Consider the following 20,062-nt stretch of genomic DNA (forward strand, 5'->3'; position numbering starts at 1 on the left):
AAATTATATTTGAATTTATAAAATACAAACTATACATTACAAACGATAGGAAAGCGGGTTGACAGGCACGACAGTGCATGTCAACACGCTAGTTATATATAAAGTCAAAACATGGTGTAACCACCACCATAGCATAATTTCTATATTCCTATTTTGCCCTTCACATTATTTAATTTTTACAAAAAAAAACAATATAATCCCAATTAATCATCACTAACATATTAATTAACCATATCTCTCACCTTAAACTATACATTATAATAAACACACAAAAATTATAATATAAAATACACTGAACAAATATATTCTAATTATAAAAAATGAAACATATAATACCACGAAATATTGTTCGGCAGGCACGAAGTGTCTGTTATCACTAGTTGTTATTATTATTATTATTATTATTATTATTATTATTATTATTATTATTATTATTATTATTATTATTATTATTATTATTATTATTATTATTATTATTATTATTATTATTATTATTATTATTATTATTATTATTATTATTATTATTATTATTATTATTATTATTATTATTATTATTATTATTATTATTATTATTATTATTATTATTATTATTATTATTATTATTATTATTATTATTATTATTATTATTATTATTATTATTATGTTTCACAATTTCACTCCTTTTTTCCTTTATTAACATTCTTCTTCTTCCCACATCCAACTATCCAATCACAATTTTTAAAAGTTTTTTCTTTTTTAATTTATGATCACCCCCTTTTGCAAATTAGGGTTATAAACATTTTCCCATTTGATCCATGTACACAGCCCAGAACGGATTCATCCCTAACTCTAGTGCATTACAAAATGGATGAAGAAACTCAATTGCAACAGATTCAACTCCTAAAATCAACCAATGATGATCATGGTGGTGTTATTGTCGAATTGGATGATGATCATAATCCAATGGATTCTACAACTTTTCTCTCCATTCTCAGACCTTCTATTTCACACTGGAAACACCTCGTACTTTTTCCTAATCTTTTTTAATATTATCATTCTTTTTCTTTTTATTTCTTTCTTGGATCCATAGACATAATTGTTTTATTCTTCACTGCCTCTGATGGGAATCTAGAATATGAGTTAATGAATCAACATTATCCTGCAGGGCAAGAGGGGCGTTTGGGTCAAATTGCCTATTCATCTAGTCAATCTTGTCGAAACTCTAGTTAAGGTGACTTTATCGATAATGATTACTGTTGTGAAGTTTGGTTAATGTTGATGAAAAATATGAGTTCAACTTATGTCTCTATGTCCCTACTTTTTGTATTAACCATTATTTATTTGGCACTTCTATGCAGGAAGGTTTTTGGTATCACCATGCAGAACCAAAATATTTGATGCTTGTACATTGGATTCCTGAAAGTGGAAGTACTATTCCAGCAAATGCCTCACATCGAGTGGGTGTTGGTGCACTTGTTGTGAATGAAAAACGAGAGGTATTTCCCTATTATTAATCACAATGAACTATGTGGGAAGAACACAAATAGAAGCTCTAGTTAGATGAGTTGATCAGATGGAGGATGCCATAATTAGAGGGAGATGAAGATCGAGACAAACTTTAGGTGAAAAGATTAGAAAAGGTTTAACATTCTTGATGGCTAGAGAGTAGTGGACTGTCATCCATATTTTTATATCATTCATGATTCCTGTATCATAATAAAATGAAATGATAAAGTCTCAAAATTGAGATGAAAAAGAAGTTGCATATTTGGCAGTGCACTTCATTACAGAGAGACGCTATATTTCAATTTATTTAGAAATAAGGGGGGAAAAGCACCTTGCATCTCATTTATATCATAGAAATAACATTGATGAATGATTCCATCTTTGTCGTATATTCAAATTCCTATCTTCACAATCTAACATCATGGGTTTAAATCAAACAAAAAATCTTATGCTCCTACTTGTGTAAGTGGTTGTAGATTCATGTGTTCTTGTATGATTCTTTGTCAGTATTTTTATTGAAAACTGAGTAACGAGTTTCTCATTTCCAAAAATTCTTTAGAATTCATCTCTTGCATTTGGTTTGAATGTATCATTTCCTAGTTATTAAATGATCTTAGATCCTAGTGGTTCAAGAAAAGAGTGGACGTTATCAGGGAACTGGATTCTGGAAATTCCCCACTGGAGTCGTTGATCAGGTAAATGTGTTGGATATCTTTCCCATTATAGTTAGGAGGCTATTTGTTGTGCATATAATCTACTCGTTCAAACTATTCAGGGAGAAGATATTTGTGTAGCAGCAATAAGAGAGGTCAAAGAAGAAACAGGAGTAAGTAATCTCTTAGTGGGACCATTGGGTGTTTATTTGATAAGTTGTAAATGAAGTTTATCGTTACAATTCTAAGCCTAATAGTTCCATGTTCTGTCAATTTCAGGTTGACTCAAAATTTGTGGAAATATTAGCATTCAGGTAGCATTTTTGCATTAAAATATGCCCTTTTGTGCATTTGAAATGAAGTTCCCAATGGTTAAATATGTAGACTTCAAAACATTAAATTAGAGGTACCAAACTCATTAATATATGCATGCTCCATTTTGGTCTTAGTCATGTGGAAGTCTTGAACTTGCTAATATTGTTATGGCCTATGTCATGATTTATGGGTTAGAATATATGCTTGGAACATGAATATATTGCACATTTATTTGTTATTTACTTGAAAATTTTAGATTTTTTCTCCTTGTATGTTTACAATTTAGATAATTGGTCTTTTCTGTTCTTCCTGTCATTCAAATATCTGTTCAACAGCCAAAGTCACAAGACATTCTTTGAGAAGTCAGATCTGTACTTTGTGTGCTTGATGCGCCCCCTTTCTCTTGACATCCAAATACAGGAGACGGAGATAGAGGCTGCACAGGTACTTGCTATGGTAATCCAAGCTAAGTAATTTTGTTAGTATATTCTCCATTTTTTATTTTAAATGAAATGTTTATGGAGCATAAAAAGACAATGATTTCTCTTATTCCTTTCTTGATTAACTTGTCATTTAATATTGTTGGAGAACAAGGTAGAACCCAAAGAAGAAGGAAAATAATTGAGAATAAATCTGAAACATATGGAATTGGTTGAAGTGAAGAAGTTAATACAGTAAGAGTTAAAATATGGTTTTTATACTATGGACCTTTTATGTTACATGCAACTAAATATGGTCAAGCTTTTTTTCTCCTGAAATTGTTGTGCTTTATTAAATCTGAACAAGCCTGATTATCAAATGTACATTTTGAAAAAGATCCGGAGGAAATGCAAACTCATTATGTGCAAAGGCAAGTATCAATTGATGATATTATTCTCTACTGCAGTGGATGCCATTTGATGAATATGCAGCTCAACCATTGATCGACAAGCATGAGCTTTTGAAGGTCATAAAGGACATATACTTGGCAAAGGTTGATAAACAATATTCTGGATTTACTCCTATATCTACAAGATCTGACTTATCTGAGGAAAAGACCCATCTTTATGTGAATGTCGGGGACATGAAGAGGTGTAATTCTATCTAAGCATCGTCATTAATGATTTATACAATTAGAAAGGATTTAATATCAGCAACATGGTATTATTGATTCATGATGTGAACAATAACTCTTCCTTATGAAAATCAACATGATTTAGGATAATTGAGTGCAGTAAATATTGAACAAAAAAGGGCTGGTTAAGCCTCAATTGGGAGGCCTTTCATTAGAAAGCAATCACATCCTATGATAATGCAAGTTAGTTTCTATTAAGGTTGTTTCGAAGGGGAAATATGTGAAAAGGTTATGAAAATAAGAGATTTTTATTGTGAGTGAAAACATTTGTTGAATTTGGGAATTGATTATTTCATTGTCGTGATCTTCTATCTGATGTATAAATGGCTTTTTTTTTTAATTTACCCACAACTTTTAAGAAAGAAAATAGGTGTCATGTAGCATGTTTTACTAAAATATTTTATAAAAATGTGACTGAAAAATGAGATTTGTTATTTATATATAGTGGGAATATTTATTTACACAAAAATCTTAACTAACCTAAAATATTAATGGCGAAAACCTTCAAGAGTCACCCAAACCCTGATCAAAGAACCAACCAATATGAATGAGTATGAGATGGTTCATGTTTGAACCCATATTGAGTTGAATACTGATTAGGACTATAAGTGATTTGGGTAGGTATTCATATAAAAATAGATTGAAACTATATAAAGTTGGTTGAATTGGGTACATGTGTTTTTAATCTTGAGACCCGAATTGAAATGTAGTTTATTGGATTGGTTTGGGAAAGTGTATTGGGTCTAAACCCTAAAAAGAATATTTAGAATAAAAAATGGAAGTAAGATTAGGAAAGTTGATATGTGGGGAAATAATATATATTGATAAATGTAGAAGTGGAAGGTGTAAGTAACTAAGTAATATATTTGTGATAGAGTGAAATATGAAAGTCAAGAAAAAGTGTGGTGGGTGAATATGATGATGTGACAACCATCCTCAAAATAAAACATCAAAGCATTGGAGTTGATAGAGAGAGTGAGGATGGGGAATGCGAATGGGAGTAGTACTCCTTCTAAAGAATCAGAATAAAAAATTGAACATCAAACTTATAATCACTCATTATATGCCTAAACACGATAAGGGCAGGGTTCACCTAAACATCTTTCTTAACTCCCAAGGTAAACAATATACAACCAATGCTAAGATCCATGAGGATGAATACAAGAAAGTCAAGATTGTATCTCATCATATAATGCAATTGCTTAAGGCCATTTATGTGACAACTTAGTTCTCAATTCTTACATATTAGGTGACGCTTGTATCTTGGAATTTTGATTGAATAACTGAAAAAAGAAAGAGGGGGCAATGTCTACTAGCTTTACGCGTGCATTTATGCTCGTTATCGTGACCTTATACTGCTTACTTTATCTACCCACATCTTTGTTTGTCCTAAGTTCAACTAAATAAACTTTCGAGCATTGCATTTCTTGCCTCATGTAAACATAGAGGGCTACTCTTCTATGGTGCGTAAGTGTGTTTTTGGACCAAATGCTAGGTTTATATACTTATAACCCAAGTTAATAATTCTTCATGACAATCAATGACCTCTTTGATACCAATGATCTTGAATTAATCAAATTTATTTTATCTTCTTTTTTTAAATTCAATGAAAAAGATATCTTATGAAATAATTAAATATGAATGATAAGTGAAATAATTACGATGTAAAAAATAAATATGAAAGCATACATTTTAAAACGTGCATGGTTTTAGAGATGGCATGCATTGAAGATGACAAGTAAAAGCATGTCCGAACATAATTGGTAAGCACTTCGTTATTTCATTGAACCATATGTGAGAAGTAGAAGAAGACAAAAAAAAGGCATTATGTTTGTCTCTCAAAGAATTAGAATACTGGACAACCATCAACAATGATTCCTGGTTGAGTTGGACAAGTAGCCAATGGGCAATGATCCAATTCACTTCCCCACCATTTGAGATTGTGGCCAGCATTTTGTAGTGCAAAGAAAATAAGAACACCCATAAAAGCTGTTCCTGCGTCAAGTGCTGCTGATAGGACATAATTGTATTTCTGCCACCACTGTTTTCTATAGCGGAACACAAAGTAATTAAATATCATTCCAGTGATTAACCAACTTGCAATGTTGGTTGGAGTTGCAGGCGGCATTCCAGCAAAACCATAAGATATAACTGGTATGTTTATCAATTGAATCCATTTCTTCTCTGGGTAGATTTTACTCAATACCCATACTGGAACTGGCAACACTGCTCCAATGAGATATAACCATACCATGTTTCTGTACAACCCTCCTGGTCCGAACAATCGCCTTGGTCCAATCAGACCCCATATCACAGATGCATCAAATGTTACTCTATATTTTGGGCAAGTCCAAGGACTATCATGGTGAGCCTTATCATCCATGCATATATCCGTTATGCTATCCAACATCCACCAAGCCACTGAAAGGTTCACTATAGCAGCAACTATAGTTCCCACCAACTATTTCCATTTTTAAAATAAAATCAGTCAAAATAATAATAATAATATATGTGTTGTGTATGTAAATGAAAAATAGTTTGGAGTATGAGACTTTAAGGTGTAGGTTAGAGTTACCTGAGCAGTATACATGCATCGCGGTGGGATTTTCATATAGTGACCAAGTTTGAGGTCTGCCAAGAAAGATAGAGCATGGACAGTGCTGATTCTTCCATATATTTTGAAGAGCAAATTTGCAATTGGTTTTCCGGGTAGGATATACCCAATTATGAACTGTCCTATAATGTCATATCCAGGTTGCTGAAAAGGTAACCACAAAGTGTTAGAAAATGAACTCATGATAGCATGTTATAAGCAAGGAAAATGATACACTAATGAGGGCATAATACTTGGTTGGTAGTTGCTTGGATGACACCAATAGGGAGTGTCACAATAAAAGCTAAGGCAAAAGCAAAGAGCATTCCCCACCATGGTAGTTGCACATCCCTTTTCCACACAAAACACATTACCAGAGATAGAGCTATGCTCCCAAATAATATAATCTGGAACCACCATTCAGGTACTTGCTTATAAGCTTTCATGAGTCTACCATGTACATCCAATTTCACATTACTCATTGCTGATTTGCTTTGTCTCATTATGTCGCTGGACAAAGTAAACTATTCATGTTAACAAAAAAACCATCATAGAGCAATTAAGAGATAAAAATATGATAGAAGCCTACCTGCCGTAGAACAGCGCGACATGAACTAGTGTTGCTGTAAATCTTAAAAAACCAGACCCTATAGATAATGCAAAGATAGGACTGAGGTAAAGCTTGCTATATTTGTTGTAGGCATCAATGTCCAAATCATAGTTTGCAGTTAAGATCTTGGTAGTGTCGTACTTTTTTCCAGCGGAAGTGAACAACTGATTAGAAAATATAGGAAACTTGCGAGCATCAAAAGTGTTGAACTTCCAGTAACATACAGGTACAATTATGTACATGAACATGATAAATCCAATTCCCACATTGACAATGGAAGTCCATGGTGTAACAAGGGGGCTGCCATGGTAAGCTGAAATTCCAGCCCAATCAAGTGTGAAGGCACCGATTCCGAGTCCATGATAACCTGAACCAATTTGTTGTGCTGTGATACTACGGGGCCATGCCCAGCATACCCATGAAAAGAATGTTAAGATTGGGAAAAGATAGCCAGGGAGTGCGTAATACAGGAAACTAACACCCAGAGCAATAAGGAAAAACTGCATCCTTGTCAAACTTTTACTCTTATGCTCCCTTTCATGAAGTGCCCTATACTCATAACATTAGAGCAAGGTGTTACTCATTTAACATTAGAGCAAGGTAATCATATAACATTAGGGCAAGGTAATCATATAACATTAAAATGGGAAAATTGGAAATAAATGGAACCTAAAGAGAGAGACTTGAGCAAGGTTTGAAGGCCACCACATTTCAACGGGATCAACAAGATACCTCCTCAGAATCCCAGCCCATCCATACCCAATCATCTGCAACTCAATTTGCAACAATAACTTCATTAAACTAACCAAAAACATTACACACAACTACAAACTAAAATTACCATATTCTTTTTTTCTTATTGTAACCGTGCTTTCACTCCTTTTTATCTCGTTACCAACTTCATAACAAATTATCATTGTTCTCTTGAAAGCAAAAATCTTTTAATCGATGGTTATAACTTAGACTATAATATTCACATTGTATGTCACCAATAAAACAGAAAAAAAGTGTATACATTGTTTTATATATTATCACTATATTATCCAAAAATTATCATTGATTTTTATAAAAAGTAATAAAATAAATGATAAATAATGTATTAAATATTTATAATTTTTTATATATAAATAGACATAAAAACAAACATAATATCCACTTTTCATAAATATTACACTAAAAAACTACAAATTATGAGAGAAAAATAGAAATATAAACTGATTTATTCGATAGAAAAATCTCTACCGAAATACAAAGTGAAAAGCATGAGTTGACTTATATTTTGTTAATTATAATAAGTAACAATAATGGGAAATTTTAATAATATGATGACCAAAACTGGATGCAAACCTGGGTAGTTAAGACAATGACAAGGGCACAGAGAAAGCTCAAGGTTTGCTTATAATAAGCTTTCATGACAGTAATAGCACCAATGGAGTAAGCATCACCACCACCAGTGGATACACCACAGTTTGCAAAGATAGTAATAATAACATGCTCCTTCATGTTGAAAGGTCCAGGGTTGAAACTGAAGCGATAACCAAGAAGATTATACTCCTTTGTTGGAAGTACTGAAGCCATGAACCTTCCAATGGGAAGAACAGCAATTTGCATGAGAATGGCTGAGATTGATAGAGGCTGGGTCCTGAAGGTGAAGAAAGTGTTCAAGAATATGAGGATGATGCATGAAGTAATGCCGAGAAACCATGCTCGGAAAGTCATCACCGGAAGTGAAGGGTCATCGGTTTCAGGCACGACTAGAGCCACCTCCTCCACCGGACATCTATCCTCGAGAACTACTTCGGATCCGTTAGCCGCGTTTTCAGTATCCGAAGGGATTTCGTTATGATGATAAATGGAAGCCATTCAGAATTTGTTGAAAAAGAGAACGAATAACACACACGCATACAATGCAACCCTTTCTCAATGCTATTGCCAGATTCCTAATCTGCCTTTGCTTTTAAGAGCTTATTGTATTACCTTCATAATAACAAAATATATATAGGATTATACATGTTTCATTCAAGCTATGCTATCAAACAATAATAATAATAATAATAATGACAAATTCCTTTCCATTCACATGAGTCAACATATCATTCACTCCATACCATATTATTTGACCTTGTTTAATTTAAAATATAAAAATAATGAGGTTAGTTGTTGGTAATCATGTTTGACTCTTATAAGGTTATATAGACAAATCTCTAGTTAAGATTTTAATTTGTGCCTTTGTCATGTATCTCCTCCTTACTTGATTCAGAGACTAATTTCCTTACAAATAATATTTTTATAACTTGATAAAATAATCAATAAGGAAAAAAAATAAGTTACGAGATTTTTACCGATTTTATAATTACAAATACACTTTAATAGTTATAAATTTATAAACAATTTTTTGCACAAATTTTATCATGGTAATCTTTAGTAATATATATATATATATAATAATATTACATAAGTATTTTTTTGCTAAATATAATATATTAAAATTAATGGTTTCATGGAAATTGAGACTCAGTTTTTGGTGCATTTTAGTGAATGAACTAATCAAAACATATGATTCAGTTCCACTCAATTAACCACAGATTTAACTACAAGAGCCACCAAACCAAATCGCTCTTGAATGTTTCAATTCGGTTCTACTGTATTACAAGATATATTGTTTATATATAAAAAGATAAACATTACTATTATTATTATAAAAAATTATGAATCATATATATATTAATGTGTAAAAAAATTGAAACTCATAATTGATACAAAAATTGGTTGAAGATTTTAAACAATAATAAAATATAATTCTTTAATATAATAAAATATATATTTCTTTAATATGCAGTTTGGTTCTAACTGTTACTAAATTTCTAAAACCATACACCAAACCGAACATAAAACAACATAAAGTAGTTCCTTAGAAATAACCGAACCACACCACCGCGAAACGAACTAAACCATATTTTACGGCCGGAATTGTTTACACCTCTACTCACTATGATAATTAAAAGTTCATGAATTTTAATTGGGTAAATTTTAAGTTGAAATACTTCACATACAACTCAAATTTTTTGTTTCAGAATTAAAAAACATTTATTGAGCAAAATAATCTAATTAAATTAAAAATTGAAGAAAAAAACAAAAATTCAGCTTCTTCTATTTGGGAGGAAAATTCTTACCTAGCGGATGGAAATGAAAGATGAGACAGATGAATTGTATGATAAATGTTCTTTTGATCGGTACTGTTGAAAGGTCTTCTTCCCTCACTTTCTTCTGATGATGATTGAGAAAGATGAATTAATATAATAAATTATAATCATCAAAACATTGGAGGTGTAACTTATATACTACTTCAGATTACTGGATGTTACTCACTTTGTATGTCAAATTCCAGCGTAAGAGTAACACGTGCTCACAACATTGCTACACACTTTCCTTCCCATCCTCGTCAAAACCAGGTCAGAATAGTAGGGCCCACATGTGCCAAATCAAACATTTTTTTAGTTATAAAAGCCAACTAGATTGCCACGTCAGCGCAATGAGAACAGAAGCTTGTGTTATTTACCTGGGAGAGAACGCCAGAGTAATTTATGTGTTATATTGTTTCATGTATTCACGTGTTCTTAAGGATCACCAATTCACCACATACAAAATATCATCTTCATTTATAAACAATTACTTTTTAACATCTGTATCCTAAAAAAAGGTAAAAATAATTATTCTTATTTATACTTTTATCCGCAACTAGAAACAAAATAAATAATAACAAAATACTATAATGTTGGCATTGCCTAATTTTATGATATTGTTACTATTGTTAACCATTTCTTCAAATGGATAACCATGTATATAGAAAGATCAATTTTTTGGTTTTCTATATGTATTTTTTACACTAGAGGGCAATCATTTCCAAGTCGGGAACATTCAGTTTTTTGTGCATTCCAGTGACCGAATCTAACATAAACACATGGTTTGGTTCAACTCAGCTCAATTAATCGTAAATTTAATTACACGAACCGAACCGAACCGCTCTGCAATAACTGAGTTTAGTTTCATAGTTTTTCCTATTTTTTATTTATAAAAATTATTGTATCAATTGAAAGTTCAAAGTGTATTAAAAAAGATATTATTTATCCATAAAAGAAAAACACAACTATTATTATTACCAAAAAATACGAGTCATATATAGATGAGTACAAAAACTGAAACTCATAATTATTTGTTAGTAACATATACAACTATTATGTAATTTATGAAAAAAATTAATTATCACATATATAATAATACAATCCACAATTAGTAACATATGTATCTATTAATAATATATATAAAATATAATTCACACAAAATTTATAATTTAAGTCACTAAATTGATTGAAGAATTTAGACAATAATACAACATCATTTCATAATATTTAATTCTTTAATATATGGTTTGGTTCGGTTTGGTTCAAATAGTTTCTAAATATCTAAAATCATAAACCAAACCGAATATAAATGATTCCTTAAAAAATAACCGGATCGAACGGACATATTTTACAATTTAATTTCATTCGATTCTATCATTTTAATGGTTTAATCTTGAACCACTTAAACTCATACTCAACATTAATAGATGTGTGTGACAAAGTATGATTTCCCTTTTATCCATAAAAAATTCCCCTTAATTTTTTAAAAATTGAATACAATCATTGTCTTAGAAAAAAAATTAATGTGTTTTCCATTTCGAAATTGTGATAATTTGTTATTTGTTGCTACAATATAATATAACAGTGATTAAAACAATATTTTTTTAAAATTGTTGATGTATTTTATAATGAATCAAAAATAATAAATATACATTAAATTTTATACTATTTGAACTTATTTGCACAATATACTGTATTTTGTTTAACTTAATTACACTCATCATCTTTTTTGTTTAAAAAATCATATTATTTCTAATGCATAAGTGATTAGTGTGATGTATAAATATAAATAGGGTGATTTATATAGATATACAAAAGAATGATAATTTGTGTAATTTCATTAAATCTTAAAGGATATAATATAATTTAATACTTAAGTGTTAAAAACTCAAGGAGTGAAAATGGTTAACTTTTTAAAGATAAAAAATTAGCTAATTAGTAGGCAATTTAATAATTAATATATATATATATATATATATATATATTCAAATGAAAATAATTTTGATATAAAAATTAGGTATATAATAATAAAAGTTGATTTAACGATTATATTTTTATCATTTACAAAATATACCATTTAAATTTTAAATGGTTTATGAAACAAAAACCAGGTGGTTGAATTTTTCCTATATCACCTGACAGATAATAGAACCTAGAGGTGAATAAGATTGCATGAGTTTAAGATAAATCTTAACATTTCGTGGATTAAGATAATTGGTTAGAAATATGATTAGTTATTTTAAAGATAATATGATTAGTTATTTTAAATTTATATATCAATACATTTTGGAGATAATTTTTTCCAATAAGATTGTAAGGTGAAACAAATTTATGCTCAAATTTTGATTAAAATATTTCACTCATAATTTCATGTTGAGTGATTACATTTTATGAATTAATTCAATGTCCTATTATTTATCTATTGTTAGGTCATTATTATTTAACTATTGATATGTAATTGTTTACAAATTTCTCATGTTCATTATATGAACGTTAATGTCATAATAGGATTATAGGAGGTAGGTGTAAAATATAATTATCATTGACTGAATAATTGTGCAGTGACAAAAAATGGTTTATGGGGTAATAATGTATATATTCAACATACTATGTATCATTCACCATTTTAATTATTATTAATTGTTCAAAAAAGTAACACAAATAAATAATGGATAATATAATAGTTGTGTATAAATATTTATAATAATAATAATAAATAGAAATTACACACAAATAATAAATCGAATCCAAAAGAAAACTATATTACATCCCCTTATTTGTATAAAAAAAATTTGTTCAACTTTTTTTTAGAAATACTACCTAATTAAATTCTTTTAATAAATTATGAGTGTTCATTTTTATATCATTCTCACAGTATATTTTGAGATTTCATTTTTCTTTCATACTTAACCATACAATAGTTATCTTTTGAGTAAATTAACTTATATCTACTAAGTTTTAATAAAATTACATGAATTACTCATCCATTATTTACACCTATCAAAAACCCTCAAAATTGCTAAATCGAAAAAATAGCGATTCTGATAAAAATTCTTATTTTAGGAGTTGGGGAATCTAGGTCTAATCTATTAGAATAGGTCTAGGCTGATTTGGTAAAGACTTTCAAGGTCAAAACCATTCCACTCGAAAACTAGCCTTCAAAGAAAGTCAAAAAGTTCATTTTATTGATTAACCTTATTATGATAAATAAATGTGATTTTTTAAACAAAAAATAATAAACATAATTAAGTTAAACAAAATATTGTATATTGTGGAAACAAATATAAATAGTATACAAATCAATACATTTTCATTATTTTTTGTTCGTTGAATATAATATAAGAGTAATATATTGTAATAAACCAAAAATAATAAAAATGTTTTGATTCGTATATTATTTGTTTTTCTAATATATCATATTTTGTTTAACTTAATTACACTTATCATAATTTTTTTTTAAATTACATTTATTTATCATGTATGAATAGTCAATATAATGTATATTTAGAGATCATGACAGTTTTTGTAGGTGTAAAAATATATGAATAATTGTATAATTTCATTAAAACTTTTGGGTATCCAAATTATTTACTGTTATTTTTTCTAAATTAAGACCCTTACTTTTCATCGGCCCGAGTTTATAAAATGCTAGAATTCTTTCGTTCATCATTTTTTTAAATAAAAGGTTAAAAAATAAAGGCAATAATAATCGATGAACTTCAATATCTTTCCAAACTATTTTCCCCTCTCTCTGTTTTTTTTGTCTCTATATACATCTCAAAATCTCTTTCAAAAATTAAATGATTACTTAACTTTTTATAGTTTGACTTTCAAAAAATAACATTATGTTTTTTAGTTTAACTTATTGATGAGTAACCACTAAGATATCAAATATAATCATAAATATTGCATCAATCGGTTCAGAAATATAAGTAAATTGAAAAATACCAGTCAAAATTTGTATAACAAAATTGATTTATGCTTAAAATTTTCATATTTTTCAAAATAACCAATTAAAAATTTGAACATTAAACTTCTTTATAACCTAGTAATTCATTTAACCATTTAAATAATTGTGTGATATATTGTAAATAATAATATTTATATTTATAAGTTTATTATTTATACAGAATAACCAACCTGTTGTTTAATTAGTTCAATATAGTAGTGAAAGTGATAAGAAAAATACAAAAGTACGTGTATTACTAATACTATTAGGGAAGATAAGTGTAAGAAATTGAAAATGATATTCATTCTATTAAATCTTTATATTAAGTGATATAATATATATCATACATTAATATTTTATTTATTAATAATTAGCTGCTATATGTCTTTTTTATGAGTAAGTGGATTTGTAAAAAGATTTATTACAAAAATATTATATTGGTAGTAGTTTTATAAAAACTGAAAAAGTGAAAAGTATAGGAGTAATAAATGAAGGAGGTTAGGAGTTAGGGTTGGAGCATTTATGTAAGTCAAAGGGAGATGGAGTAAGTATATAGTGTATAGCATGCATGATGCATAGGGGCGATGGCTCGTGTGATGGGGAAGGAGCAAAGACAGAGAGCATATCCAATAGTAGTATAACACGTAAGAGAAAGAAGCTGAATCACTGTAATTTCAAGTAATCATATCCATGCATTGAGTCACTAAATCTAAAAGCCAATATCCAATATAATACATTAGAGAAAAAAGTTGAATGACTATAATTTCAAGTAACACTCTCAATATCAATAAGATTTTTATCTAATAATAGTGTAAAATTGACTAAAAATGTCAAAAATTTAATTTTTAGAACGATACTTACAAGATAAACAATCATGTAATTTAAAAAAGATTAATTATTTAATTATAAAATAATTAAATACTCGTAGTAGTACCTAAAAAATAATACTATGAATTGAGTTACTAAACCAGACCACATACTAAAAGCCAATAGTATAACCCTTTCACGTCCTCCCCATGAGTGCTACCTTCCTCTTAAATGGAGGAAATCAACTTATTCTAAGAGTTTAGATTCACTTAATATTCTTATTTAATTTAAGAATATTAAAGTTGTTCTTTAAGGAATTTAATATTCTTATTCTGTTTTCCAACATGACATTCTTATTTTGTGAGTTTTATTCTTAAATAAGAACAATTCTTGATGAAGGAAAAATAAGGAAAGATAACAAAAATTGAACATGAATATAAAAGTGAAAGGTAAGTTGTGGGATTCAACTACGAATAAAAATGACATTTGTCATTATGCAGAAAAAAGTAGATGATCTTATTTGATGAGAATTTGTAATAATATAAATTAATGTGTAACTCAATTAAGAATAATTTAAAGATGATATTTTTATTTGTGATTGCTCTCAAATCACCCTATACGCCTATACCCATCTATCCATCCACATTCCAAATATATGTTACCATCTTCCCCTCCTGTTTTGCCTACCTAATAAAAACTATACACTAAAACATTGGCATTTCACTCCCCACCATTCTTAATTTTATGTTATCAAATTTACCTTCAATATGCAACACAACTAGTACTTTACTTCTTTTTTAAACACTTCCCTCCCTCTCCTTTGTTTCCCTTTCTTTTCTAATATACTTCAACAACACTAAAATTAATGAATTTAATTATGATTGATTATTAACATGAAAATAAAAATTGCTTCCAAATGCAACTACTTGTTGGCACTTGGGAGACAAGATTTTCCGTTTCACAAAGGTATGCCACTTCCTACCATGTGATATACTAGTAAATTTCATCACACACTTAGCATATCTAAGTATTTACAACAAAGACAAGTCCAAAGTCAAACTCAAAATTATCCCTTTAAAAAAAGGGTTGAACAAAAGCAGGTGCCATACTTTAAGACACTTCATAATTCATGCACATGCAATACTTTATAACTACGAACCTCCCACCTTTCCCTTTTGCTTTCTTTTTGTTCATTTTAACCGGCAATTGAGTTCGTATGTCTCTCCCTTTAATTAGGCCCAACACACGTTTAGCGACAAGAAATGTTGCTAAAAATTTATCAAATAAAACAAAGGAATGAATGACAGCTTCTGTAGCAAGATGGGGCATTGAGTTTGAGATATAATAAATTAGGTTTGTGTTGCACGTAACGTCGAAGATGAAACCTAGTACGTTTTAATTTGTGAAGTGCCTAGTAATTTTATTTTCAGAGAGTGAGAATTCATTAGGTTTCTTGACAGGGGCCCATAATTCAGCATACTTAAGCTTTAGCGCGCTTAGCATAGAAAAAGGATTATGCCTTATGGCGACCCTTCAATCGGCTGATATAAAACTTTCTAAAAAGCCATTATAATTAAAAAGATTAGAGACCGATAAAGGTTCATTTGATCTAGTTAATAATTTATTAACTCAATCAATAAGATTATGTATTCAAATGACATGACTAATTTGTCTATGGATAATGTATAAGTGCATCAGGGCCATAGAACTGTGAACTTTTAGAGACCAATTGTGTCTTAGATCAATAAAACTAGCCAATTTATTATTAAAATAGATGAATACTTATTGGCAAACCATAATAATTTTTTTTTTTGAAGGTTAAGTTCCTTTCTATTAGTGGAGATGGAAGTGCACAAAAAAACAAAGAATTTTTTATTTATAATATGATAGTTTTACCCTTTAGATATAATGTGATGACATTTTTACCCTTACATATAAAAACAAAATTAATAACTTGTCTGAATATGATTCTTTTCTGATTTTATAAAATAAGTCCAATGAGATTTTTAAAGTTGAATTATGAGATGTTAAATATTAATACACTCTAAACCTATTTATATGAAAGTCTAGTCTCATTAATCCTATTCCCACCCTATCCTATCCTACCATACAGTCAACCTTATAACCCTTACCCCAACTAAACTTTGCCCACACAGAGATATTGTTTCTAAGGTCCAACTCTTCTCTCCCTTTTAGTCTCTCCCTCTATTCACTTTTTATTCCATTTATGCTCTCTACCTTTATTTACTGCTACTCGAATGTGCTTCTTTCTTTACCTTAATTTGCAGGTTACTTGGGAGCATATATATTGAAGGCATTTCATTTCACGATGAAGGTTGTGTTGAAAACTCTCAAAGCTCGTACCATTTACATACTCTTCCTTGCCTCGTTCGTGGCTTTTGTCTCAGCTTTGCTCTTAGGTAAAACCTTTGTGATCATTACATATTGCACTTTCTCGGAGTAATTATTACACGGTTGTCACAATCATATCTTTGCCGTTGATTTGAAGTTTGGACTTAGCCATTGATATTCTAGTTTTTGAGTAGAAATGTATTTACATGAATACTACATGGATATGATTATATTGTTTATTTAACTTCCATGCAGTTAGGGATTCAAGTATTTACAAGGTGGGTGAAAGAGATGCTAACATTAAAGAGATGTTGTGGTATAAGGGAAACAGAAGAGTGATGACCACGAGGAAGCTATTGCAATCTTCTGGTATCTTTTGATATTTGATATGATTATATATCATTGATTCAGTGATGTCCTGTTACATAATATCCAATTTGCATTAATTATATATATAAATAGGTGACGGAGTAGGTAGAGGATGCTCAAAGGAGGACATAAGAATATATGAAGGGCAAGTGGATCCTCTTCCGAGTGGGATACCTTCGTACACAGTTGACATAGTAAACATGTGTGGCAATGATGAAAATAATAATGATTGTAACATTGCAGATATTCGTGTTCACTGTGGATGGTTCAGTTCAGCTCGATTGATAAATCCAAAAGTGTTTCGTAGAATTGGATATGATGATTGCCTTGTCAATGATGGTGAGGCCCTTGCTCCAGGAACTGCCATCTCCTTTCAGTATGCTAACACTTATTCCTACCCTCTCTCAGTTTCTTCTGTTCAATGCTTATAAATTATAGCCTTATAGTTATGCTTATGCTATGATCAGAATTCAGAAATAATAATGGGTTTGAAAGAGAATGTTTCATTTGGCTTACCTACCTAATTTCATGCCTGAAGTTGTACTCATAATATCATTCCTCTATAATTTTGAAATCTATGAACCACGTTTGTGCTAAATGGACTCATACTAGCTCCTTCGCTCTTGTTTGTTGGATTTATTTTGTTATGCATTGTTCTACAAGTATATAATTGTATTCAAAATATTCCGTAAATATGATCCTCATAAATATATTGGATTTACCAATTATGTTTTGTTACTCTAAAATTAAATGATAAGATCCCATAAAAACTAATAAACATTGTCAACAGTAAAAATGGACTAATACCTAGTTAACTGTTTATGATAATTGATATTAGTCACGACAACGTTGTTTGTTATGTGGAGGAGGGATAGAAGGTGGAGTGGCAGGAGAGAAAAAGGAATAGAGATAGCATGTTCAAAGACTATGTATAAACTATAAAGTCATGTCTAATCCAATCAAACATTCTCATCAATTAAAAAATAATGGGAAACAAAGTTAGTTTGTGTGAATTTTTTATTATATGTAAAAAAATTATTGGATTGAACATTTGGAGACATAGTTTTGAAACAAATGATGTTCTTTTTTTTTAAAACAAGGTAAATGGGTTCACATTATTTTTAAATGTGTTCACAATTTTTTTAATACGTCCTTATACTTTTAAATATTTCAATAACTTTTTGTTGTAAGCTAGTCCCAAAAATTAGTATTAGTAGGAAAACTACATTGAAGGATATCCTTCTTATAAAGATAGTAAAACGTTGAAAGGTAAAAACAAAAAAAAAATGTTTTTAATGATTTGTGTAATAGATGAATCATGTTAATAATTTAAATATAATCAAATTGAGTTATTATTTATTTATTTATATTTAAATTGTAATGAATGAAATCAAATTTTGCTAATAAATATTACCTTAATTAATAATCACGTACCATTAAACAATTTTTAATAAAATTATTTTAAATTTAACTGAAAGATAATCATATCATTTAAGTCTATAATCAATCAAATTATTAATATTACTAATATTAATTTGATTTATTATAGACTTAAATGTGATTATATTTAAGTTAATATTTGAAATAATTTTGATAATAATTGTGTAATGATACCTTAGTATTAAGATAACATTTATGAGCAAAATTTGATTTCTTTAAATATGAATAAATGGACAATAATACAATTTGATTACAAGAAATTTGCAAGTGATGATTAATACATCATTGAAGATTTGGAATAAATAAAAAAATAATTGGAATCATTTTGTGTTGAACAATAGGAAGGTGACTTTGCACCTATTTCTTCCCTTTCTTATTCATTCATTGTATTTTATTCCATAATTTAATCTTATGGTTTCCGTTTGTTGTCTTATAGTAATAATGATAATAATTTGATTGACTATCATGAAGAACGAATGATTGTGTATTACCTTCTATAGTTTATTTAAATAAAAAATTAATCTGAACATGATTCGCATAGTTAATTCATGTTGTACAACAAAATAGATGAACCATGAAGTAAAACGAAAATAAAATAATATAAAATTAATATTATAAACAACAATTTCTTTACAAATTTAAGGGAAATTATCAAAATACTAGATTGTGATATATTATTTACTTTTTTCTTCCTCTCTACCATCTCGTCACTGTTCATGTCAATTTTAACATTACAATAATGATTATTTTGAATAGAAAAATCTATAAACAAATTAAGAGATGTAAAGAGATATAGGAAACTAACCTACAACAATGCTTCAATCGTGAACAAACAATAAGAGACATCAGATTGAATAGAACTATCGTTCACGTCCTTGCATTAAAGACATCTCACTCCTCTAGTTATCCAACAATAACAACAGATCTACAAAATAAACAAAAAAATATTTTAATGCAATATCTTCAATGGAAAAAATCGATGAATAGATCTACATGCATAAAACCATTTTAAAATAATAAATTTTGAAATGGAAGAATGATATAAACCAAGAAGAGAGAAAATTGTTGAAGAAAAGAAGAACAATAAAATGAAGGAGTGAAAGAGAGAGATGAGCGTGTGATACGCGACACTTGTTAATGTGTAAGAGATTAGATCTATTTAATAAAGATGAAAAAATATAGGAGAAGTAATT

At 29.2% G+C, this 20,062-nt stretch overlaps 3 protein-coding genes across 3 annotated transcripts; 2 read left to right on the forward strand and 1 right to left on the reverse strand.

Annotated features, from left to right (window-relative positions):
• Positions 694–3,842, forward strand: LOC109352763 (nudix hydrolase 2-like). The gene is made up of 8 exons (XM_019594960.1): positions 694–1,002; positions 1,145–1,210; positions 1,338–1,475; positions 2,103–2,180; positions 2,261–2,311; positions 2,418–2,452; positions 2,789–2,909; positions 3,340–3,842. Exons 1-8 carry the CDS (start codon positions 844–846, stop codon positions 3,538–3,540), a joined length of 849 nt encoding a protein of 282 aa, XP_019450505.1. The 5' UTR covers positions 694–843; the 3' UTR covers positions 3,541–3,842.
• Positions 5,322–10,035, reverse strand: LOC109352650 (oligopeptide transporter 3-like). The gene is made up of 7 exons (XM_019594804.1): positions 9,944–10,035; positions 8,118–8,747; positions 7,440–7,537; positions 6,750–7,319; positions 6,415–6,670; positions 6,143–6,325; positions 5,322–6,028 (listed from the first exon to the last, which is right to left on the reverse strand). Exons 2-7 carry the CDS (start codon positions 8,631–8,633, stop codon positions 5,414–5,416), a joined length of 2,238 nt encoding a protein of 745 aa, XP_019450349.1. The 5' UTR covers positions 8,634–8,747; positions 9,944–10,035; the 3' UTR covers positions 5,322–5,413.
• Positions 16,843–17,860, forward strand: LOC109359725 (TPD1 protein homolog 1-like). Its single transcript, XM_019604438.1, has 3 exons — positions 16,843–17,128; positions 17,316–17,429; positions 17,523–17,860. The coding sequence occupies exons 1-3, from the start codon at positions 17,038–17,040 to the stop codon at positions 17,858–17,860; spliced, it is 543 nt and encodes a 180-aa protein (XP_019459983.1). The 5' UTR covers positions 16,843–17,037.

This window comes from Lupinus angustifolius, chromosome LG01 (genome assembly GCF_001865875.1).
Source record: "Lupinus angustifolius cultivar Tanjil chromosome LG01, LupAngTanjil_v1.0, whole genome shotgun sequence".
In the NCBI taxonomy this organism is placed as follows: domain Eukaryota; kingdom Viridiplantae; phylum Streptophyta; class Magnoliopsida; order Fabales; family Fabaceae; genus Lupinus; species Lupinus angustifolius.